We start from the raw sequence: 21,470 nt of genomic DNA, 5'->3' as shown, positions 1-21,470 counted from the left end.
TCAGTGACTAACAAAGCCGCAGTTCTCGAATTTGGTAAGTTTCCTTATCGGGAATTGTCCTTTAGGTGTCGATGCGGTAAGGCTTGGGATTACTTCGAGTCCTTTCTGCAGAAGCTGTCTGGAGGACGAGGTGAAATCATCTAATCATCACCTTCTTCTCAGCTGCCTTGCTCTCGTCGGGCAAGGGTTTAGACATCTGGGCTCTCATTTTTTCGCCACACCGGCGGATATTGCAGGTTTATTATTATTATTATTATTTATTAAAATAATATAAAATATTACACTAACTTAAAAAACAAGAGCACACTAGCTGCTTGGGTCTTCGGTGTTTGGTAATTATGAGATTATGTTTAAGTTTTAAAGTATAGGATAGATGACAATTTTACAAGCTTTCAATTAAGCCGATTACTTTAATAAAGATATAAATATATTTTTCATGACATTCTCTGTTGTGGTATTTTTCAAAAGTTCGAAGGGGTTTTTGGAACCAAAGATAGGACACCTTTAGTATTTAAATTTGCACAGATGTCTATTATGTGTATAAGGTTAAGTTGATCGTTACAGAAAGGACATGTGGGAGGAGACGTGTATAGAAGGAGGTGTTCTTGGGTTAGCCTGGAGTGACCGAGCCATAAACGTACGAATACAGACATTTGATTCCTTGAAAATGAGGATGCATATATTGCTTATTTATACTCTGAGTTAAAAGCTTTATACGGGTGCCTGAATTGCGCCCACGATACATATTTTTGTGGAAGGAGATAGCTGTTTATGTAAGCTTGAAGGTCCTTAGAAACAAGTGGAGTAAATAGCAATACTGGGGATTGGTGCATGTATTTGGCCGCTAGATCTGCCGATTCATTTCCCAGAATGCCTTTGTGACTTGGTATCCAGACCATACGTATTTTGTTTCCATTTTTTATTAAGTAATCCCGTATTTGGGAGAGAATTTGACTACTACCGTAAATGTTGGATAGCCCCTGTATTACCGAAAAGCTATCAGTAAATATGGCAAATTTACCTTTCGATTTCGACGCAAAGTCCATTGCTTTAAGGATACCGGTTGCTTCGGATGAAAATATCGAGCTATAACTTGGTAACAAGCCTCCTGTTATCAGTGCACCATTATTGTGTACTACAGCGAAAGTTGTGCTATCGCCGGGTTTAGACCCGGCTGTAAATATGTGAATTCTACTAGCGAACTCTTCTCTGTTGACTAGTTCGCCGTAGAGTTGTTTGAACAGTTCGGAGCTAGTGCTATTTTTATAGAACTTGTGGAGGTCAGAGTTTATTGAGGTGGGGGAGAAGGTCCAGGGGGCCTGTTGACACAATTTAAGCGATGTTTTTGGGATTTGTTTTCTCAGGTTATACAGTGATGAAATACACTCTCGAATTGCGGACTATATCTTGTATGTTCATTTGTGTTTGGAAGCAGTCTTCAAGGTATTAAAAAGAAGTCTATTGGTGGTGGTCAAAAGTTTCGGGATTAACGTAAAGTTGAGAATTCTGTATCTATCAGGGATAGAGGGTAGGCCAGCCTCGGAAAGTATGCACTTAGTAGGAGATGTTGGAAAGGCGTTAAGACTTCTACGAACTGCGGTATGGGAAGGCTTGTTTAGTAATTTTAGGTTTGAGATTGCGCAATTTTCATAAATAGGTAGTCCATAGTCTATTTTTGATTCTAATAAAGATCTAGCTATTGCAAGTTTAAATATCACACATCTGGTGAAATTCATCAGTAGCTTGAAGCGGTTCATACAAACGTAAATCGCCACCGTTGGCCGTCATCCTCTAATCCAAAGCTCCTTCTTCCTTTTCTGCTACCTGTCTGATTCCTTCCCTTCTTCTTTTCCCCTCCCACAATGGTATGGTATCACAACGGCCGAATTTTAAATTTTTTGCCCAAGTGGGCTCCTCGCAAGGGCAGCCATTTAACCTATCCTATTTCTGAATAAGCTAAATATCATAAAAAACTGTAAAATATTGAATGCTTAATTAAGGGGTAACACCACTGTAGGAATTTCAAAAAATTGATTTTTGTTTATAAGCTTAAAAAATTCTTTGAACCTTTTAAAATACAGAACAAAAAGTTGTATACGTTACCGAAGTTCATTTCATAAATATTTTAAGCTTTTAACCAAGCGTTAGTGACTGCTACCTAACGACTTCTCCAAATTTCCAAACTTTAAACGCGTTTTTCTCAAAACACGTTTTCTGAAATTGGCACGCAGCATAACTCAAACAATTTTAAATATTTTTAATCAGGTTTTTCACTACGTCTGTAGAATAACCTTTTAAGAGAAGAGCGTAGGGGATTTTCGATAGATTAACTGAAACGATTGTTATAATTATTTAAGTCCCGTTTTTTTAGACCAAAATAGAGTTTTTTCCTTCAAATGCTTGCTAATTCCACAAAAATAAATATTTTTTAAATCCCCTACGTGTTTCTCTAGCTATTCTTATCTAGATTAAGAAAAAAAATGTTTCTTTGTTCCAGATTAAAATTTGCACCCTCTGTGCTGCGTGCCGCGGAGCTCCTTCAAGAGAAACCACATTACAAAAATGTCTCCAGTGCGGCCATTTTGTAAAATTTTTCGATCAAACTTTGTAGTTTTGTATCTTAGTATATAAGTAATAACTTCCCAAATCAGAGTGATTGTTTTTCCTTTCCTTCTATACAAAAAAATTCTTTAAAAATCGTGTTTATTTTACGCGTGTACAGTGGTGTTACCCCTTAAGAGTTTTACATTTTCTTTACTGTAAAGAAAAAAGAAATGGATGAACGCAGACTTTTTGTGCCATGTGTATGTACATATATTTCTTTGTGTTTGTGCACGCGTTGACAAAGTCACTCCGGTGCTCAGTTACTAACTGAAGGGGATTAAATAATATTTTTTTACGCGCTCGTTGACGCCCTTTCTTTGATTTTCTTAACTCCAGCATTTTTGCTATTGCAGACAGATATGTATGTAAATACTTATGTAGTTATTCCGACAGCAATTGGGGTTAGTTATAAACTTTGCAGTTATTTACCTTCACTCCCTTCATTCTTACTAATATCCCCTCTTGTAGTTTCTCCTCATTTTGCCACTGGCTTTTGTGAAATGCAGCTGTGCTTAATTGAACATTTTAAAGTTTACTTTTCTCGGTCCACACATTACACAATTTGCAATTTCTACTTCGATGAAGGGACTGAGTGTTAGTCGATTTCCCAAATAACGGGAAAAATATACGTACATATGAGAATTTGCAGAATTAAGTGCTAAACAGCAGAGCAGCTTAACTTAATAGAATATAAATTTTTAAATCCTTGGAAGTTTATGCCTATTGAGTTTGCTAGAATAATATCCCTGAAAGCAATCTCTAGCCAGGGTAGATTGGCGCCTTGGAAAAAGCAGTCCACCTAGAAAGATCCTCTTGGTACACGAAGCAGAGAGTACAGAATATATCGCCTTTAGTCCTGACGTATTTGACAATTGAGAAGTGTTAGTACAGAAATCTTGGTTCCAAAACATAGGAACATAGAAGGAAATGAAATTGCTGATAAGCTTGCCAGGAATGGGACTGAATTGGACTCAGACGCGCCCTACCCGCTCATCGGCATTCTCCTGACAGTCGTTAAAGGGGAACTGCACAAATTAGTTCTGAGGAAAGCGCAGAAAAGATGGAGCTCCATTTCTTCATGTGCTATTTCGAAAACCCTTTGGCCCCAGTATAATAATAGGAGGATTCCAAACTCGTAGCTGTGTTTGCCGGTCACTGGACGATCGGCACACACGCGGAAAAGCTGGCGTTACCATTTAACCCGTATTATACAAGGTGGCTGATGAAAGCCGCTACCAAAAAAAAATTGAATAACTTTTTTTCTTTTTAAGTTATCTGTTCCATTTTTGTTTTAATTTGCAGATTGATCTTTAAAATTTATTAAAATGGATAACTGGGACACGCAAACAAGAATTTGGATAGTCCGCCGCTATCACGCACTGGAGTCCGTAGTTTTGGTACAGAGAGAGTACAGGCGGATGTTTGGCGGCGATCCCCCGAGCAGATGGACCATAATGAGACTGGTGAATAATTTTGCTGAGCAAGGAACAGTCGCAAGAAGGCCTTATCATCGAAACCCACCAGTTCGGACGGAGGAAACGATCGCTGCTGTAGCTGCTATACAAAGCAATCCAAGGGTTTCAACAAGAAGCTTATCTGCTCAACTTGGTGTCAGCCGACAATCTTTGCAAACAACAATGCACAAAGATTTAGACTTATTTCCCTACAAAATTCAAATGGTTAACAAACTGAATGCAGCAGACTTGCCGATTCGCTTGGAATTTTGCCAGAAGATCCTGTAAATGGTGGAAGAAGACCAAAACATGTTAAACTGCCTTTTCATGTCTGATGAGGCCCATTTCGATTTAAACGGCAATGTGAACAAACAAAATTGTCGAATATGGAGTACTTCTAACCCACAGATAGTCCACGAGACGGAATTGCATCCTCTTCGCGTGACAGTGTGGTGTGCGGTTTCTTCACGCTGTATTGTCGGGCCTTATTTTTTTGAAGAAAATGGTCACACCGTTACGGTTACTGGAGACCGTTATTTGAAAATGCTGAAAGAATTTTTCTATCCAGAACTACGCCGAAAGAGAATTCCTTTCAACTCTGTGTGGTTTCAACAAGATGGGGCAACGTCTCACATAGCCCAGACTGTTATGACAGAGTTGCGACAAAAATTTCCCAATGAACTGATTTCAAGAAACTCCGAATTTTGTTGGCCCCCCAGGTCGCCTGACCTTACTGCACCTGACTTTTTCTTGTGGGGTTTATGTAAACAAGAAGTTTATAAAACAAAGCCAACAAATTTGGATGAACTAAAACAATCCATTCGGGCAACAATTGCGGCTATTCCTGTCGCAACTCTCAAAGCAGCAATGAACAACTTTTTACTAAGATGCCGCACTTGTGTCAACGAGCATGGGGGGCATTTAAATTCAATTATTTTTAAAACTAGTTAAGCTACATTTAATAAAATTTAATGACCTTCAACTTGAAAAAAATAAATAAATGAATTCCATACACTAAAAAAAAGTTATTTGAGTTTCTTAATGTAGCAAAATTCATCAGCCACCCTGTAGAAGCTGTGGGACCTTTCAGAGAAGGATACTGTTGAACACTTTCTCTGTAAATGTCCGGGTTTGGCAGCTAGACCACTAAGCTACTCGTTTCTTCGACAAGCCTTTGTGTGCAAATATATTCCATCTTTTGTCGCCATTAGGCGCGTATTGAATGGTCTCCCGCGTTGCGACTTTCTTGTGGGCACTAGTCTAAGGTTGCTTTTGCAATAGCTCAATGAGGATTCCGAATTGTATGCCCAATCCATTTCTATTTTCGTCGCCAAATATCGAAATAAACAGCAACCTGCTTCATCAAACTCCAAAGGACAGTTTTGGAGACAGTGTTCGGCCAGAAAACGCGCACAACCCTGCGGAGGTAGCGATTGATGAATGCTTGCAGAGCTTGTATATACATCACACATTATCGAGCTCCATGAATCGCTGCCAGCCATACAGTACGACAGACTTCACGCTTATTCGAAGATTCTTAATTTCGTATGCCTGGATATATACATACCTACGTAGATCTCAAAACTTTGCCTAACATGCCTATTACAACGCGACCTTTTGCTATTCGACTGTGTATGTCAGCTGCTGACCCGCAAGTTCTATTAATGATGCTTCCGAGATAGCAGATTTCGTCCTCTTCTGCGATGTTAATACCGCGTATGTGGAAGATTCGCGTTTCTGTGGGGTTGAGGCTCATCACCTTTGTCTTTGCAATGTTAATCCTCAGTCCTTCTTTAGCCCAGGTCTATTTTAATGATGACCACAAACTTCCACAAGCCTTGCGTGATTTTAAGTCTTTCCACCTGCAATCAGCCGAGCTTAGTCGATGTTGACAGAACCTACTCTTGAAGGAACTCGAAGACAAAAACCTGTTCTACCTCTTAAATATAGAGAACTTCACAGATCTGTAGCAACTTATCGGTATTTTCGTATATCCGTTACGTGTCCCGATCAAAGCAAAGCAGTACTCTCCACTTCCTCATCGTCTATACAGCTCCGGAAACAATCATTCGATGTAAAACTCATTCCTTTTCCATTCCTTCTTTCCACTAAGAAAAAACGAGCGATGCAATTACAGATCTTCATCAGCTTTTGAACAGATTTTTCTAATTATCTCACAATTGGGCTCCATGACCCATTTATCACTCGCTCTCTCAATGAAAGTCAGTTTCAAGCCAGTGGCTACAAGAATAATTTGAATGAATGACCGCCGAATTTTTGGCCGCCTAAGTCCCTACTCCTTTTACTCGCCTCGATTACTACGTATGGGGTGTAGTTGAGCGTGAAACCAACAAGCACCAGCATCACAGCATCACCATTTCTTCTGTGAATGCTGCAATTACTACCATTATAGTACAGTACAAATTAGGAGCATTTGATTCGGGCATGGAATCGTTTCCCGACCGGGATCTATTGGGTTATTGCAGCTTATGGAAATTTGATTGGATGATTTTATAGATGCGTAAAAAATTCGTGATGTTTCATTAAATGTTGCTCAAAATAAAAGGTAATTAGTTTTACTCTCAAGTTGACCTTACCGTACGCTTCCTGTATTTTGCAAGCATCTTAGAGTCTGCATATCTGTTGAATATCATTTTCATCATCAATGGCACTACGGTCTTGTACAGTTCATAGCTTCCACAACTACGTTTTTCCACTACCCATTTTCCGCAAGTCGGCTGTGACCTCATCAATCCGGCGTTTGTCTGGTCTCCCCCTACCTCTCCGTCCAACCACTTGCCTATGGAACGCTATACTGACAGCTCTCCATTTTGGACATTCTGTAAATGTGCCCCAGCCATCTGATTCGGTGACTTTTTATAAAACGTGAGCTCATGATTGTATCTTATCCGATATGTTCCGCCATTTCGCAGTATCTTTCTTTCAAACCTCAATATACGAGGTGTATTTAAAAAGTATCGCGAATTTTTAATTTTCGCAGGTTACGTATATTCGAATTTCGATAGTTTTGTGGCGATATATTGGTACTCATGTCTCTCACTCATGTCGACGAGTTCGACCATTTTGAATGTTCAGTTACTTGTTGACAGCTGCTTTGCTTGCCCGTTTTTCGGCTATTCAAAAAGATGGATCAAAGAACCTGTATCAAATTTCATGTGAAAAAGGAAATTAAGTGCTCGGATGCCTTCCGAGTGTTGACTGTGTCATACGGAGAAGCTACTTTGGTCCTAAGCAACGTTTATCAGTGGTACAAAATGTTCTCAGAAGGCCGAGAAGATGTGAACGACGAAAAGCGTGCCGGACGCCCGAGCACTTCAACAACAGACGAAAAAATTGTTAAAGTGAAGAAAATGGTATTGGCCAATCGTCGAATCACCGTTAGAGAAGTTGCTGAGGACCTAGTCATATCGATAGGCTCGTGTGATTCGAGTTTCTTCAATGACTTGGGCATGAGACGGGTCGCCGCAAAATTCGTACCAAAACTGCTCAATTTGGACCAACAGCAGCATCGCATGAACATTGTCAATGAGATGTTGGACTCTGTCCGCGACGACCCAAATTTGCTTCAGAGGGTCATAACTGGTGACGAATCGTGGGTTTATGGCTATGACGTGGAAACCAATGCTCAATCATCTCAATGGAAGCTGCCGCACGAACCAAGACCGAAAAAAGCGCGCCAAGTTCGGTCGAATGTAAAAGTTTTGCTTATCGTTTTCTTCGATGGCAGCGGCGTTGTGCATCATGAGTTCTTGCCACAGAGTAAAACGGTCAATAAGAAATATTACCTGTGACTTTTTCTTATTCCCGCAACTGAAGAGGAAAGGACGACGCTACGCTACGATTGACGAGATAAAGGAGGAGCCGATAAAGATAAAAAAACGATTTTTTGAAGTGATTCGAAGATTGGAAAAAACGTTGGCACAAGTGCATAATATCTCCTGGAGATTACTTTGAAGGGGACAAAATAGATATTAATGAATAAATAAAATTTTTTTGAAAAAACACAAGATACTTTTTGAGCACACGATGTCTGTTGTTTTAAGGGGTTAGAGGTAATTAGAGGCCCTAAAAAATTATGATTTCCAATAATTTTTTTTTGGGTAGTCAGTTGCTTTATTTTACACTAGCAAACCCGGCCCCCTTCGCTGGGCACACTAAAATAGAATAGATATGGTTTAGAACAGAAAATATATGATTTTCATATTATTTATTTCTTTATTCTTTATTCAAACGCTTTGGCATAAACAATATTTTTTGTTTTTCTATTTGTTTTTGAGTAAATATAAAATATAAATTGAAAATCAGGAAAAAAGAAGATTGTTTTTAAATTTCAAATCATCGCATATGAATAAACAATCGTCTTTTTTCCTGATCATCCATGAATTTTTCGTTTCAATTTATATGTTTTATTAAGCATTGGAGCTTTTTTAACCATTATCCATTTATATTTTTCAAAAAAAAAAAAACGAAAAAAAATTTTTTTTCCACGAACACATAATTTCATTCGGATTTCACATTAAATTCTCAAATTTCGTAAGAAATTATTCACTGTTCCAAAATCCACTCCAAAAAAATTCACAAACAATTTTTACATGTTGCACTTACGTTTTTTCCTTATGGCATCCAAATCAGAAAGAAATATTGACACATTGTAACTCACACTGTCAATTTGACAGTTCAGTTCCGCCCCAAGCGTTAAAAAAGTAAACGACATTATGGCTGGTTCAAAAGAACGCTGTACCCGTTGCCAGTGTTCCGAATTACAACAATGCAATGTGTGTAAGTTTGGTTTAATTCGGTGCAAAGACACGGCGGGTCCACGTTTTGGCATATATTTCGAGACCCTAGTCATCAATAGGTATGAAAATTATCCCGTATTAAAGCACTTATCAACAGCTTTCATTTGATACCCATATTGTACATACACAACCAAAGGTTACCCGGGTCCACGTTTTGGCCTATATCTCGAGACCTCAGTCACGGAGCGGCATGAAAAATACTCTGTTATAAAGCATTCACCAACAGCTTCCATTTGATACCCATATTGTACATACACGTTCCAAGGTTACCCGAGTCCACGTTTTGACCTATATCTCGAGACCCTATCTACCAATAGGTATTCAAACTATACGGAAATCATCTTCAATACCTACTTAACAATGTGTGTAAGTTTGGTTTAATTCGGTTCAAAGACACGGCGGGTCCACGTTTTGGCATATATTTCGAGACCCTAGTCATCAATAGGTATGAAAATTACCCCGTATTAAAGCACTTATCAACAGCTTTCATTTGATATCCATATTGTACAAACACATTCTAGGGTCCACGTTTTGGTCTCTATCTCGAGACCCTAGTCACGGAGCGGATGGAAATACTCTGAACTAAAGCATTCACCAACAGCTTCCATTTGTCCACGTTTCGACCTATATCTCGAGACCCTATCTACCAATAGGTATCCAAACTATACGGAAACCATCTTCAATACCTCCTTAACAATGTGTGTAAGTTTGGTTTAATTCGGTGCAAAGACACGGCGGGTCCACGTTTTGGCATATATTTCCAGACCCTAGTCATCAATAGGTATGTAAATTACCCCGTATTAAAGCACTTATCAACAGCTTTCATTTGATATCCATATTATACAAACACATTCTAGGGTCCACGTTTTGGTTTCTATCTCGAGACCCTAGTCACGGAGCGGATGGAAATACTCTGAACTAAAGCATTCACCAACAGCTTCCGTTTGATACCCATATTGTACATACAAAACCAAAGGTTACCCGGGTCCACGTTTTTACCTATATCTCGAGACCCCAGTCACGGAGCGGCATGGAAAATACTCTGTACTAAAGCATTCACCAACAGCTTCAATTTGATATCCATATTGTACAAACACATTCTAGGGTCCACGTTTTGGTCTCTATCTCGAGACCCTAGTCACGGAGCGGCTTGAAAAATACTCTGGACTAAAGCATTCACCAACAGCTTCCATTTGATACCCGGTATTGTACATACACATCCGAAGGTTACCCGGGTCCACGTTTTGACCTATATCTCGAGCCCTATTTCCAAAATAAAATATAATCCATGTTACTCGTGGATGATGTAGCTTTCGAATGGTGAAAGAATTTTTAAAATCGGTCCAGTAGTTTTTGAGCCTATTCATTACAAACAAACAAACAAACAAACAAAGTTTTCCTCTTTATAATATATTAATTATTAGTATAGAAAAATAAAAACATAGCATTAACACATCAAGTTTCGACTTGAATTTAGCAAAATTTCAAAAAAAATATTAATACTTGTAAAAGTTATCGCTGTTTGTGTGGAGCCCATTTCTCCAGAAGTCCCTTGCGGTGATCATCACAAGTCTTTGGAGATTCATCTAAAATCAATAGGATTAGAGAAAATAGTTGTATTAATAAGTAATCTTGTGCCTGATTGAAGCTTTCTTTTCAAAATTAACAATATGGCGGCCTCAAGAAATTTCGAGAAACCAACCGCCAATAATTGTTTAAAAAAAATCGAAATTTTTGAAATATCTTTCGATCTGGCACGAGTTGTTTATGTTTTTCAAAAGCAGTATAAATTTTATTGAAATCTACCAAACGGTTTTTAAGGTGCAGTGATCACCAGTTCAAAAAACATATATTAGTTTTGAGAAAAACCCATTTAAAATTTTGCTATCGATTACCGGAGCGCCCGAGTGCCTTTTGTTAGTTGTTGAATAACTCGAAAGTATTTGTCGGATTCACTTCAAAGTTTCAACAATATTTTTATAATATTATACTTTCAAAAAATTCACAATAAAAATATCAATTTTTTGCAGATACCCCTACCTCGCTGCTGTATGTCAGTATGGGGCGTACAAGCGCTTTATACATTGCCATCTTTTGAGCTTTTGGTAGCAATCAAGACTTGAATAATTTTATGTGTGAAAAGAATGCTTTATTTGACGCGCTTACTCGGTCAATTATTGCCACGGAAGAGTCAGAATTACTGCTTATGAAGAGACCTCAGTACTTAAATTTGTCAACTTTCTGAATGCATTCACCATCGATTTCAATGTGTGTATCGCCACTCGGTTTCTTTGCGAAGTGCATATATGTACATATTTCGTTTTCTCTCTATTTACACGCAGACCTACTTTTAAAGCTGAATTCTTTAAACACTTATATATTTTCTTAAGCTGTTGTTCATCTTGCGCAATCACAACAATGTCATCGGCATAAGTTAACACTTGCGAGCTGCGGTGAAAAGTCGAATTGCCACATTTTGGATTGCATACTACCTAATGGGTGCTCTTTACTTCGACAGCCTGTGGCAGTGCTCCAACCTAAATTCCATCAATCTTATCCACTATATCAACAGCTCTGGCTGACTGTAGATATCTGCCTGTCGGAGGTCTCATAATGGTATCAAAACGGCGCTTTAATGCTACTTGAGGAGTACCAGACTGGCACTTCAACTATTTCACCTACCTACCTACCTACCTACCTACCTAACGTAATAATGCATTAAAATTTGTCGTGCGTTGCCTCTGCATATATCATATGTACGTTGAACCTTTTATTAAGTATATTTGTAAAGACTTTATAGCCAGTGTTGAGGAGAGATACAGTTGTACCTCGATTAACCGGGTTGCTCGGGACCGGGCTCAGCACGGATAATCGAAAACACGGTTGAAAGAGGTTTTTTGAAATACATATTCAAAAATTTTATTATTTTTATTTATTTTTAAAAAGAACATGTAAATTTGCATCTATTAACATACTTATGAATACAGATACATATCTTATTACTGTTTTTATAATATACTTTCATATACATACATATAGGTACATAAATGCATATTTATATTAATTTAAAATATTCGTTTAAAGTAGTTTGTCTTTTAGAATTCATTTGTTCCTTAAGTAAATGACTTTGTATGCGATACACTTGTATTTTGTCTGGTTCTGAAATACCTGTACCAGTATAGTTTTCTAAGAACTTTAACAAAACACTACTAGCCTCTATTGCTTGAGCTAATGTGGGGGTTTCTACCGTATTACCTCCATCTGATTCCTCTGAATTTGACTCAAGCTCATATTCTTCTGTTTGATTGACCATGTTAACGATTTCATCATCAGATACAATAGCAAACGGTGCGACATCAATATCGCACTCCATCCACTTTGAGATAGCATCAGCTGTAAAACCAGGTGGTATTAATACATCTGATTGTATCTCAATACTAAAAGTTGAATCATTTTCATCATCTTGAGATAGTAAGTTATTCCAAACTTTATTTAAAACACGTGGGGTTACAGAATCCCACGAAGTCGCTGCTGTCCATAAAGCTGACTTAATGTTCAAAGATTTAACAAATTTGTGTCGACTATTAGAATCCACAAGTTTTTGCACGATAAATTTACGGTACTGGCATTTGAAACTCCGAATGGCTCCTTGATCCATAGGCTGAATCAAAGATGTACAATTCGGTGGTAGATATTTTACTGTAACATTATCAGATATCATTGCATTTACATCCGGGTGTGCTGGACAGTTGTCTAATAGCAAAAGAACTTTGCAATTCTTTTCGAGACCAATGCGTTGTAAATATTCTCTTACCTCTGGTACAAAATTGTTGTTAAACCACTCCAGAAATAGCTCTTGTGTTACCCAAGCTCTCTTATTAGACTTATAAACTACAGGAATGTATTTAACATTTTTTAAACATCTTGGATTAGCACTTTTTCCTATTATCATCAATTTACACTTGTGAGTCCCAGCTGCATTTGCACAAAGTAAAGCTGTGATTCTTTCCTTGGACTCTTTGTACCCCTCAATAGAATATTCATCACCACTCGCCAACGAATTTTGGGGCAAACACTTCCAAAATAGACCGGTTTCGTCTGCATTATAAATTTGTTCAGTTGTAAGTTGTTCATTTTTAATGTATTCGTTTAAGTCTTCCACAAACATCGTTGCAGACACATAATCAGCACACTCCTTTTCTCCTGTGGATTTCAGCCTACGAATTCCATGCCGATTTTTGAATTTTTCCAGCCAACCAGATGAATACTTACACTCGGAATTTATGTTTAATTTACCATGAAAATATTTTGCCTTCTCAGTAATCATTTCGCCTAGAAATTGCAGGAAATTTTCAGTTTATGTGGATGTCTGGATTTGAGTAATATTACCTGTAATGGGACATCCCTTAAATCTTTCTTGTCGAAACCATTCATATGTTGCAAAATCAACCTTTGGATTTTCGGATTTTTTCAGAGTATGTCTATTTTTTAAACCGTGAATTGAATCACTTTCCGATTCATATTTCAAAATTTTTTCTTTGTTTTTTATTAAGTCTCGTACAGTTTGTTTGCCAACACCATATTTTTCAGATAAAAAATGAACGGATGGGTTCTTGCGATATTCGTTAATCAGTTCTATTTTCTCTTTAATTGAAAGAACTTTTCTTGCTCTTTTTGTCAGTTTACTTATTGATGGAGCCATTTTCACAAAAGCACCTGTTAAGAGATCAAATTTCACTTACAGACTGAATGAAAGTGAAATTTGATACAAATTTATTACATAAAAAGAAAAAATGGGAATCCCCGAATTTTATTTCTTTGCACATTCACTTAAATTGAAAAAAGTTATTATACGCCGCACGGATAATAGAGGTAAAGCACGGTTAATAGAGATATAAAATCAAACACACAGCATGCCGGTTAACAGATGTACCCGGTTAGTAGAGGCCCGGTTAACCGAGGTACAACTGTATACCTCGTTAATTGTTACTGTTGGACTTTAGGCCCTTTTTATGTAATGGTACTATAAGGGTACTGCTCCATTTTTCTAATAACTGTTCGGTTTCCCAATTTAGCTTATCAATTCTGTTATTATTCATATTATTCGGTCACTTCCGCTGATTTTAGATATTATTTTTCAACTTTGTCAGACTTTCTATTCATGGTGCTTCTATGAGGTTTTCTGCTGTAGAGTATATCTCATTGATACGGCGTGATCCGAAGTCTATTTCTTTATCCAAAATATCACTAAAGTATTATTGCCATCTATGCAGTATTTTTTCTTTTTCTGTTATTATTTCACCTTCCTGGTTTTTACACAAATTTGTTCGTGACAGATTTGGCTTTGTTTGCCTTCTAATTGCCCTGTATATATTTTTTACATTTCCTTCACTGAAATCATTCTCGATACGCTGAACTTTCATGTTGATGTCCGGCTTTTTCTTTTGTTTTATAATTTTCTTTGCTCTTTGTCACTGTTGAATATCAGTAACAGTTTATGCCTTAAGATTTTTAAAAAAGCAATTGCAATTGGTAAAACCACTTCCATTTTCCAGCGCAGGTCCACGCCTTCGAGCAGAGAATGTCCACGGAGAGGCACACGCGGTGTCAATATTAACATTCTCTTTGACAGTCAAGCACCTCTAAAATCGCTGGGTAGATTCTCATTCCAATCAGGGTTGGTCTGGGAATGTTTTAAAATCCTCAACACCCTGAATTTGAATTTAAAAAGGTCGAGCCAAGGAGCACCAGGAGATTTGGTGGCTCCTAAAACACTGGGCTAAAGAGCCCATTGTATTAAAAGCTCTGGAAAGGGGGTAGATAGTTAAGGAGGGAGGGAGAAAAGTATCAGAGAAAGAGATAGAAAAGAATAGAGACAGAGATAGAGATAGTTAGACCTGTGAGAATTTTCCAGATTCTTTGGCAAATCTGTAAATATCCTCCAGTTTTAGAGAACGAATATTACTCATTCTCATGACATCGGAACCCAATACTCGTAGTCGTGCTCTAGCAAAGGCAGGACACTCACAGAGAAAGTGCTCAGTGCTATCCGCCTCCTCCAAGCATGACAGGCATACCGGGTCCTGGATGATTGCAATGGTGGTCATATGCTGACCCCATGGGTTGTGTCCTGTAATGATGCCGACCGTCAACCGAATGTCTTTCCTTCTAAGTTTTAGTAGAAAGTTTGACAGTTTTCTGTTCGGACTTGTCACAAAACACTTTGCAGTTCTGCAGCGTTCTAGACCGGACCATCGCTCCTTATGTAGATTGCCTACATAATCGCTGATCCAATTCTTGATTCCTGCGGGACTGATTCCGATTATTGGCTCTGGCCCCTGTGGGGGCACCGCTGATCCACAGTTGGCCAATTCGTCGGCAATTTCGTTTCCTTGAATACCGGAGTGTCCCGGAACCCATATAGGTACAAGCCTGTTCCGTCTTGCGAAAGAATTAAGCTTCTTCTTACATTCTTGAACAATCTTTGAGGTTTGCTTCGCGTTCTCCAGGGCCTTCAATGCAGCCTGACTGTCACTGAAGACTCCAATCTGTTTCCCACTCCATCTCCTCTAGATTATCCATTCGGCTACTTTTAGGATGGCAAAAACTTCTGTTTGGAAAACAGTTGTCATTCCCCCCATAGCATAGTGATACTTATTACTATCGTTTAAATACCATCCGGCTCCAGACCCTATTTCAGTCTTGGACCCATCGGTAAAGAAAATATCCTCAACACCCTAGCATCAAGAAACTTTGTTACCTTGATGTGGGCTCGGGGACATGAGGGGCACGAAGGGAATGAAATTGCGAACACTTTAGCGAAAAAGGGCGCAAACACTCGCTTCATAGGCCCTGAACCTTTTTGGGGGGTAAATAACAGCTTCAAAAGTGCCTATCTGCGTGAGCCTGAACAACGTGGCCTAATCGATTACTAGAGAGCACAATCGGGCAGAAAGCAGAAAGGACATACAACTTTACACTTACCTATTAACAGGGCACTGTAAACTTAATTATTACATGAAAGATATAGGTGCGATAGAAAAAGATTCCTGTAGACTCTGCAAAGAGGCACAAGACACAAGAACACGTTCTACGTGACTGCCCAGCAGTGGCACGACGCAGACTAAACTACCTGGGAAATGAGGCTATAGATCCAAACCTCCTGGCAAAAATGAAGCCTAGGATTTATTAACAGCCTAAAACTGTCCGAGTAGCCTACATGGCTGCACAATCTCTTCAGGTCGCAGTGAACAAACAGCTAATAAAATAAGGTTAGTACTAACTGAAAAAGAGGTGAATGAAATAAAACTAGTGCCGTCTATGTATGTGTTAGACCCGGGACTTTGTTAAGCAGTTAAATATCAGTAACAGTTTAAAATTATCTTGAGATGTGTTGCACTATTTCCCCTTTACTGATGAAATTTCCAGATTTTCGTGACTGTTCTGGTTTCTAACCTTCGATGGTGCTCCAATGAAAGCATGTCAAAATGGTTCTTTCAATTAATCAGCAAATGGAATGTACACATTTCCAATAATAAAATAGTAATTTATCAAATCAATATTTTCCTAATACACGCGCGCCAAATAAATAAACAAGTCTTGTACTATAGCGTAAAAAGGTAAAAAAAACAGATACGCGCAAGCTAAAGGGCCGAGAACCAGAAATCAACACACAGTATCGAAACCCTTAAGCACTTCACTAAAATAGTTTGCTATTGTTTGCGAAAGAATTGCAAGTAGGAAAAGGCGTGCGCCGTACTGACAGACATTCTGGACTTCTCAGTACAAATTAATTCTTCAACAATAGTAGAAAATGAGCAGCACTGATGCTGATGTTCAAATTGATTTAAACTGTGAGCGTAGCGCATTGTAGTCACGTGGCGCTTTCGATGGTAAGTACCGTTGCTTTTTTGCGTTACTCTTCTCAAATTGCATGAGCCGCTTGGTGGTGAGTAAGCGACATTGAAGTACTAAGAGTACTAAGAATGAATGCAAAAAAGTAGAAGCAGACTAGCCATTGAAGCCATTTACGAAAATGTGAAAAAATGATTTGCATGATGAATGCAAGGTAAATAAAGTTTGAGTTTTTTTAGTGCAAGTAAGTATTTAGTGAATGAAAATTTCGCAGATTTAACTGGCTATGAAAGCAGCCAGGTCTAATTAAAATTTAGTCAGCAATAAAAGGTCGAAAGCTTCGTAAGTGCGCCAGATATTCTTTAGAACCACTCGAGAGAGTGCCTACATATTCTGCAGCACCAACGCCAGCTACCAAGGACACAGGTAAGTAGAACAAAAGCAGACCAGCGTTGAGTAGCAAACTAATGGCGGTTTTTTTTTGTTTTTTGTACAGTCCTTCCTATTTCTTTCCTTTCTTAGCAAAATTCTTTTATGGAGCCCATTGACACCAACTCCATCGTCGGCGGCATTAGCGTCACCAACTTCAACGACTGCACACAACATCAATGCAATGCGACTACAGCAACAACAACTACTAAACTACTAAAGCTTGAACCGCTTTGAGATGCTGAGGTTATCATTGTTAGCGTCGCCGTGAGGCTTGCAAAATAAGCACAATACAGCAGCCGTAAAGCGAAAGAAAGAAAAAATAAAACGAAATAAAAAGAAAAAATACAACAAAATAAAAAGAAAATATTCCAACTATGCATAGCAGAAAAAATACAAATTCACAACAAATTGTTGGAGTTACAGTGAATTTGCAACAATGTAAATATACAATACGGATAATATGTAAATTGTTGGTGTGATGTGCGCAAAACGGTATGGCAACCGCAACAAAAAAAAAAAGAAAACAAAACATGCCCTCACGTTGAAGGTCATTAACATTTTCGCAGAATTCGCGCCACTTTTCTTGTTGATCTCTGCACTCTGTGAATGCTTTTTATATACCGATGTGTGTTTATTTTTTTCTTTGTGTATTTTAAGTAAATTTATTTAATTTCTACTTTGTCATTGGATTGCAATTGGGTAACTGCAACGATTTTTGCCAAGTCATTACTGTCTAAAGAAATTGCGCAAATAAAAAAATATTGAATTTATGTGGGATAACAAAAATAGATTTAATTTTCTTATTTATTTTTTATTTCATTGTTTCCATTCAAACTCAAACAGAAAGTTTGCCAAAAATTTGTTTTTTGCACTTAAATACAATATTTTTTTAATTGTATTGCTTCAACTTCCTTTAACTTTAAGCGCCAGTATTTAATTTTTTAAATTTAGTTTTGAAGTTTTTATTTAAAATTATCAAAAAGCGAATTGTTCACCTATTTGAAAATCCGATAAAAAATTTCATTGCATTTGGCCCAATTATAAAATAACTGTTTCCGTGGTGTAGTGGTTATCACATCCGCCTAACACGCGGAAGGCCCCCGGTTCGATCCCGGGCGGAAACAGATGAGAATTTTTTTTCTTACGAGGAAAGCCGGCAATCGTTTTGCAAGTACAAAGAGTCCCTATAAGTCATGTCTTTAGCCTAAATCTTAAAATGCGCTTTGGGAAATGTTCTGTTTAGTCAATATGTATGTAAATATAGTTGTACGCAGTGGAAAGGTGGACACTAAAGACCGCAGATATAAACAGGCTGGAAGCATTTGAAATGTGGCTCTTCGGACGAATATTGAAAATTCCTGGCTATAACCCTTAAAGCTATTTGGGTCGATTTTATTCTGTTTAACATACTTAGGGGAAACCAACGCCAATTAAGAACACCATATCTCAGTCCTCGAAGACATTTTAGTATGAACAAATTTCTTCATTTAAAAATTAACAATCACAAAATGGCGAAACCATCTCCAGGTGGTGAAAGCCTGTGTCGGTTACGCCCATTTTATGTAGATTAAAAATGTTTTTTTTTTAATATTTTAAAATTATTTTAAATTTAAATCATACCACTTTCAAAAAAGGAGTAAAGAGAATTTTGAAAATTTCTTCATACCTATAAATTATTATTTAAATTAGCTAAATCATTGGATTGGTCACGAAATATATTTAAGTATACTGAAATATGCATAAAATGTATTTTTGGTTCACGATTGCTTTGCCACATTTATAAAGCTCAATTGAGAAAAATGCGGGTCTACATCTGTGTTCACAATAAGAGCAGCGTCAAATATTGCAAAGGATTGATTACTTAATAATTTTGTATATATATATATATTTTTTTTAATTATTGGGTATGGGCATAAGTGTCCGCCCTTTCTTTGCCAAAGTTACGAATTATTTAAACAATTAAATAATGATAAAAAATGATATTATGTAAAGTATGTGCCATTAGAAGCTGCAACTTTACTCCATCTTTCAGGCAGCATACGGATTCCTCTGACGAAAAATTCGAGTTTTTTTTTACTTAATCCATTCATTGAACCAGGGGGTTCCTGCTGGGGAATACCTTCCTTATTATTATTATTCCTTATTCCTGGGGAATACCTGCAATGCCTACCGTCCCGGCCGCTTTTCTTTAAGAGCTCGATTCAAACGCATTAGTTGCAGTCGGTAACGATCGCCAGTGATGGTTTCAGATGGTTGAAGGAGTTCATAATGGATGGCACCGTTTTGATCCCACTAGATGCACAACATAGCCTTTGAAGCATGAATACATTTTTTCGCTGTGAATGGACCAGGTTCACAAGGCAGGCTCCAACATTTTCGACGCTTAGGGTTATCTTAATAGATCCATTTTTCATCGCCAGTGAGGATGCGTTGTAGAAAATCGTTTCTTTTTTGCTGTTCAAGAAGCATCTCACGCGTCACTAAACGTCTCTCGATATCCCTCTCCTTCAATTGATGCGGCACCCAGTTACCTGCTTTCTGGACCATTCCTATCGCGAGCAAACGTTTACCTATGGTTGATCTCTCAAAATCCAACACTTTAGACATATGTATCATCAAGGGTTCGACTTGCGCCTTCATTCAATAATTGTTAAAGTTGAACTGAATTTTTTCGGTGCCCATTCGCGAACTTTATCACTCGCGTCGCAATTGCCACTTCAGATGCATCGAAACCACTCTTTACAAGATGAAAATATGATTCATCACTGAAGATGAAGTGCGCGATAACTTAACGCGTTGCTCGATTGTGTATCTTTCCATGGTTCAAATTGAAAAATGTCAAATGAAATTTAACCACCCTTTAAAATAAAAACCATATAATTTAAAGTTTGATTTTCATCTGAATTTGGTTTTATATTTTTTTAAATTTATTTTTTATTTGTTTCTTTACAAAAATATCGTTTATATTGCAAAACTAAATAGCTTTAAGTTTGAAACATCAACAAATTTTCATCTGAATTTCAAACTTTTTCATCAGAACTTTTGTAAAAATTCGGGGTATAAAGTTTTATAGCTTATTGGATTTTTGTATAATATTGTGCCAGTTTGAAGGGGCTCAAAATTTGCGTTGATTTTTTATTATTTTTTTTGTTGATGGTTCCATGGTTTAATAATGAATGCTTGAATTTCTTATATAGTGCAAATGAACAAGACCGTCAGCAAAAAACATTGTCAAAAATCAAAGCGAATTTTGAGCCAGTTGAAAGATATCCAATATTGTACTAAAATTCAATGGGCTATAAAACTGCATACTTAGAAATTCTGATTAAAAAGTTTGACACATTGACGAAAATTTATGGAATTTTTCCATATTTTGTACAAGGTTACAAACTTTAATTTATATGGTTTTTATAGTAGTATAAACAATACTTTTATGAAATATTAAAAAAAAAAAATTTAATAAAAAATAGTCAAAACTTTGCACTATGTCGCGCTGCTATTATTGGGAACAGCGGTGTATGAACGCTTAACGAATAGGTACGTACATATCTTGTGGGCAAACTTTGTTGTACGTCAAACTTCATGTGCACGTGCACTTTCATTTGAATTAACATACATATAAATATGTGTATATATGTACTTGCATATGCAAATGAATTAAATTTCTGAATATTTATATCAGTAAAATAAAATTGGACATATTTTGTAGGACAATACAGAAAATGAATCAAATTTCGAATGTGAAAAATAAATATTAAAAAGTAGTGATAACTTTTCTTGGTTTTTAATTTTTTTTAACACATTGAAAAAATGAGATTTCTCAATTTGTCCGTAGGGAGGGTTATGAACCTCCTTTGATTATACACCCGCCAGTAAGGACTTCGCCTGGCGTAGCCCCATAATTTGGTGCCAGCTCATGTCCCTCAGCCTTAGCTCTTCACTTCATAACTCCTTATTGATTGTGTGTTGTCCCATAGCAATGAAGGAGGGCTCGGGTCGTATTAATAACGATACCGATTGATTCAACGATTTGCGTCTACAAATTGTATATCAGTGTCTATATTCTGTTTAGTCACAGTCATGTGGTTCATGATTTTCGAGACATTTTTAGCATTTCTGTACTTCACAACTTCTAAGACTTACTTAGAGTCAAATGAAATACCGGCTGGTATCCATATTCTACTTGCTTTATAGTCAAATATGCAAAAAAAATTTGTCTCGGCATGCCATACATTTTCGTGCGGAGTTGCCTGTCTCCCATCGGACGCGTCCTCAGGTGGTGGATTGGGGAATGCTCTGCAGATAT

At 37.4% G+C, this 21,470-nt stretch overlaps 1 protein-coding gene, 1 long non-coding RNA gene and 1 other non-coding gene across 3 annotated transcripts; 2 read left to right on the top strand and 1 right to left on the bottom strand.

Annotated features, from left to right (window-relative positions):
* Positions 1–11,933: 11,933 nt before the first annotated feature.
* On the bottom strand, positions 11,934–13,205 carry LOC128864856 (jerky protein homolog-like). Its single transcript, XM_054104614.1, has one exon. The coding sequence runs from the start codon at positions 13,203–13,205 to the stop codon at positions 11,934–11,936; it is 1,272 nt and encodes a 423-aa protein (XP_053960589.1).
* A 3,590-nt stretch (positions 13,206–16,795) lies between these two features.
* LOC128864562 (uncharacterized) lies at positions 16,796–18,011 on the top strand. Its single transcript, XR_008454711.1, has 3 exons — positions 16,796–16,946; positions 17,007–17,158; positions 17,229–18,011. It is a non-coding gene; the product is annotated as an uncharacterized LOC128864562 (long non-coding RNA).
* A 204-nt stretch (positions 18,012–18,215) lies between these two features.
* Trnav-aac (transfer RNA valine (anticodon AAC)) lies at positions 18,216–18,288 on the top strand. Its single transcript has one exon. It is a non-coding gene; the product is annotated as a tRNA-Val (tRNA).
* Positions 18,289–21,470: the final 3,182 nt, after the last annotated feature.

This window comes from Anastrepha ludens, chromosome 5, assembly GCF_028408465.1.
Source record: "Anastrepha ludens isolate Willacy chromosome 5, idAnaLude1.1, whole genome shotgun sequence".
In the NCBI taxonomy this organism is placed as follows: Eukaryota; Metazoa; Arthropoda; class Insecta; order Diptera; family Tephritidae; genus Anastrepha; species Anastrepha ludens.
Note: the sequence above shows the minus strand (reverse complement) of the source record. Positions and strands in the feature narration are given on the sequence as shown.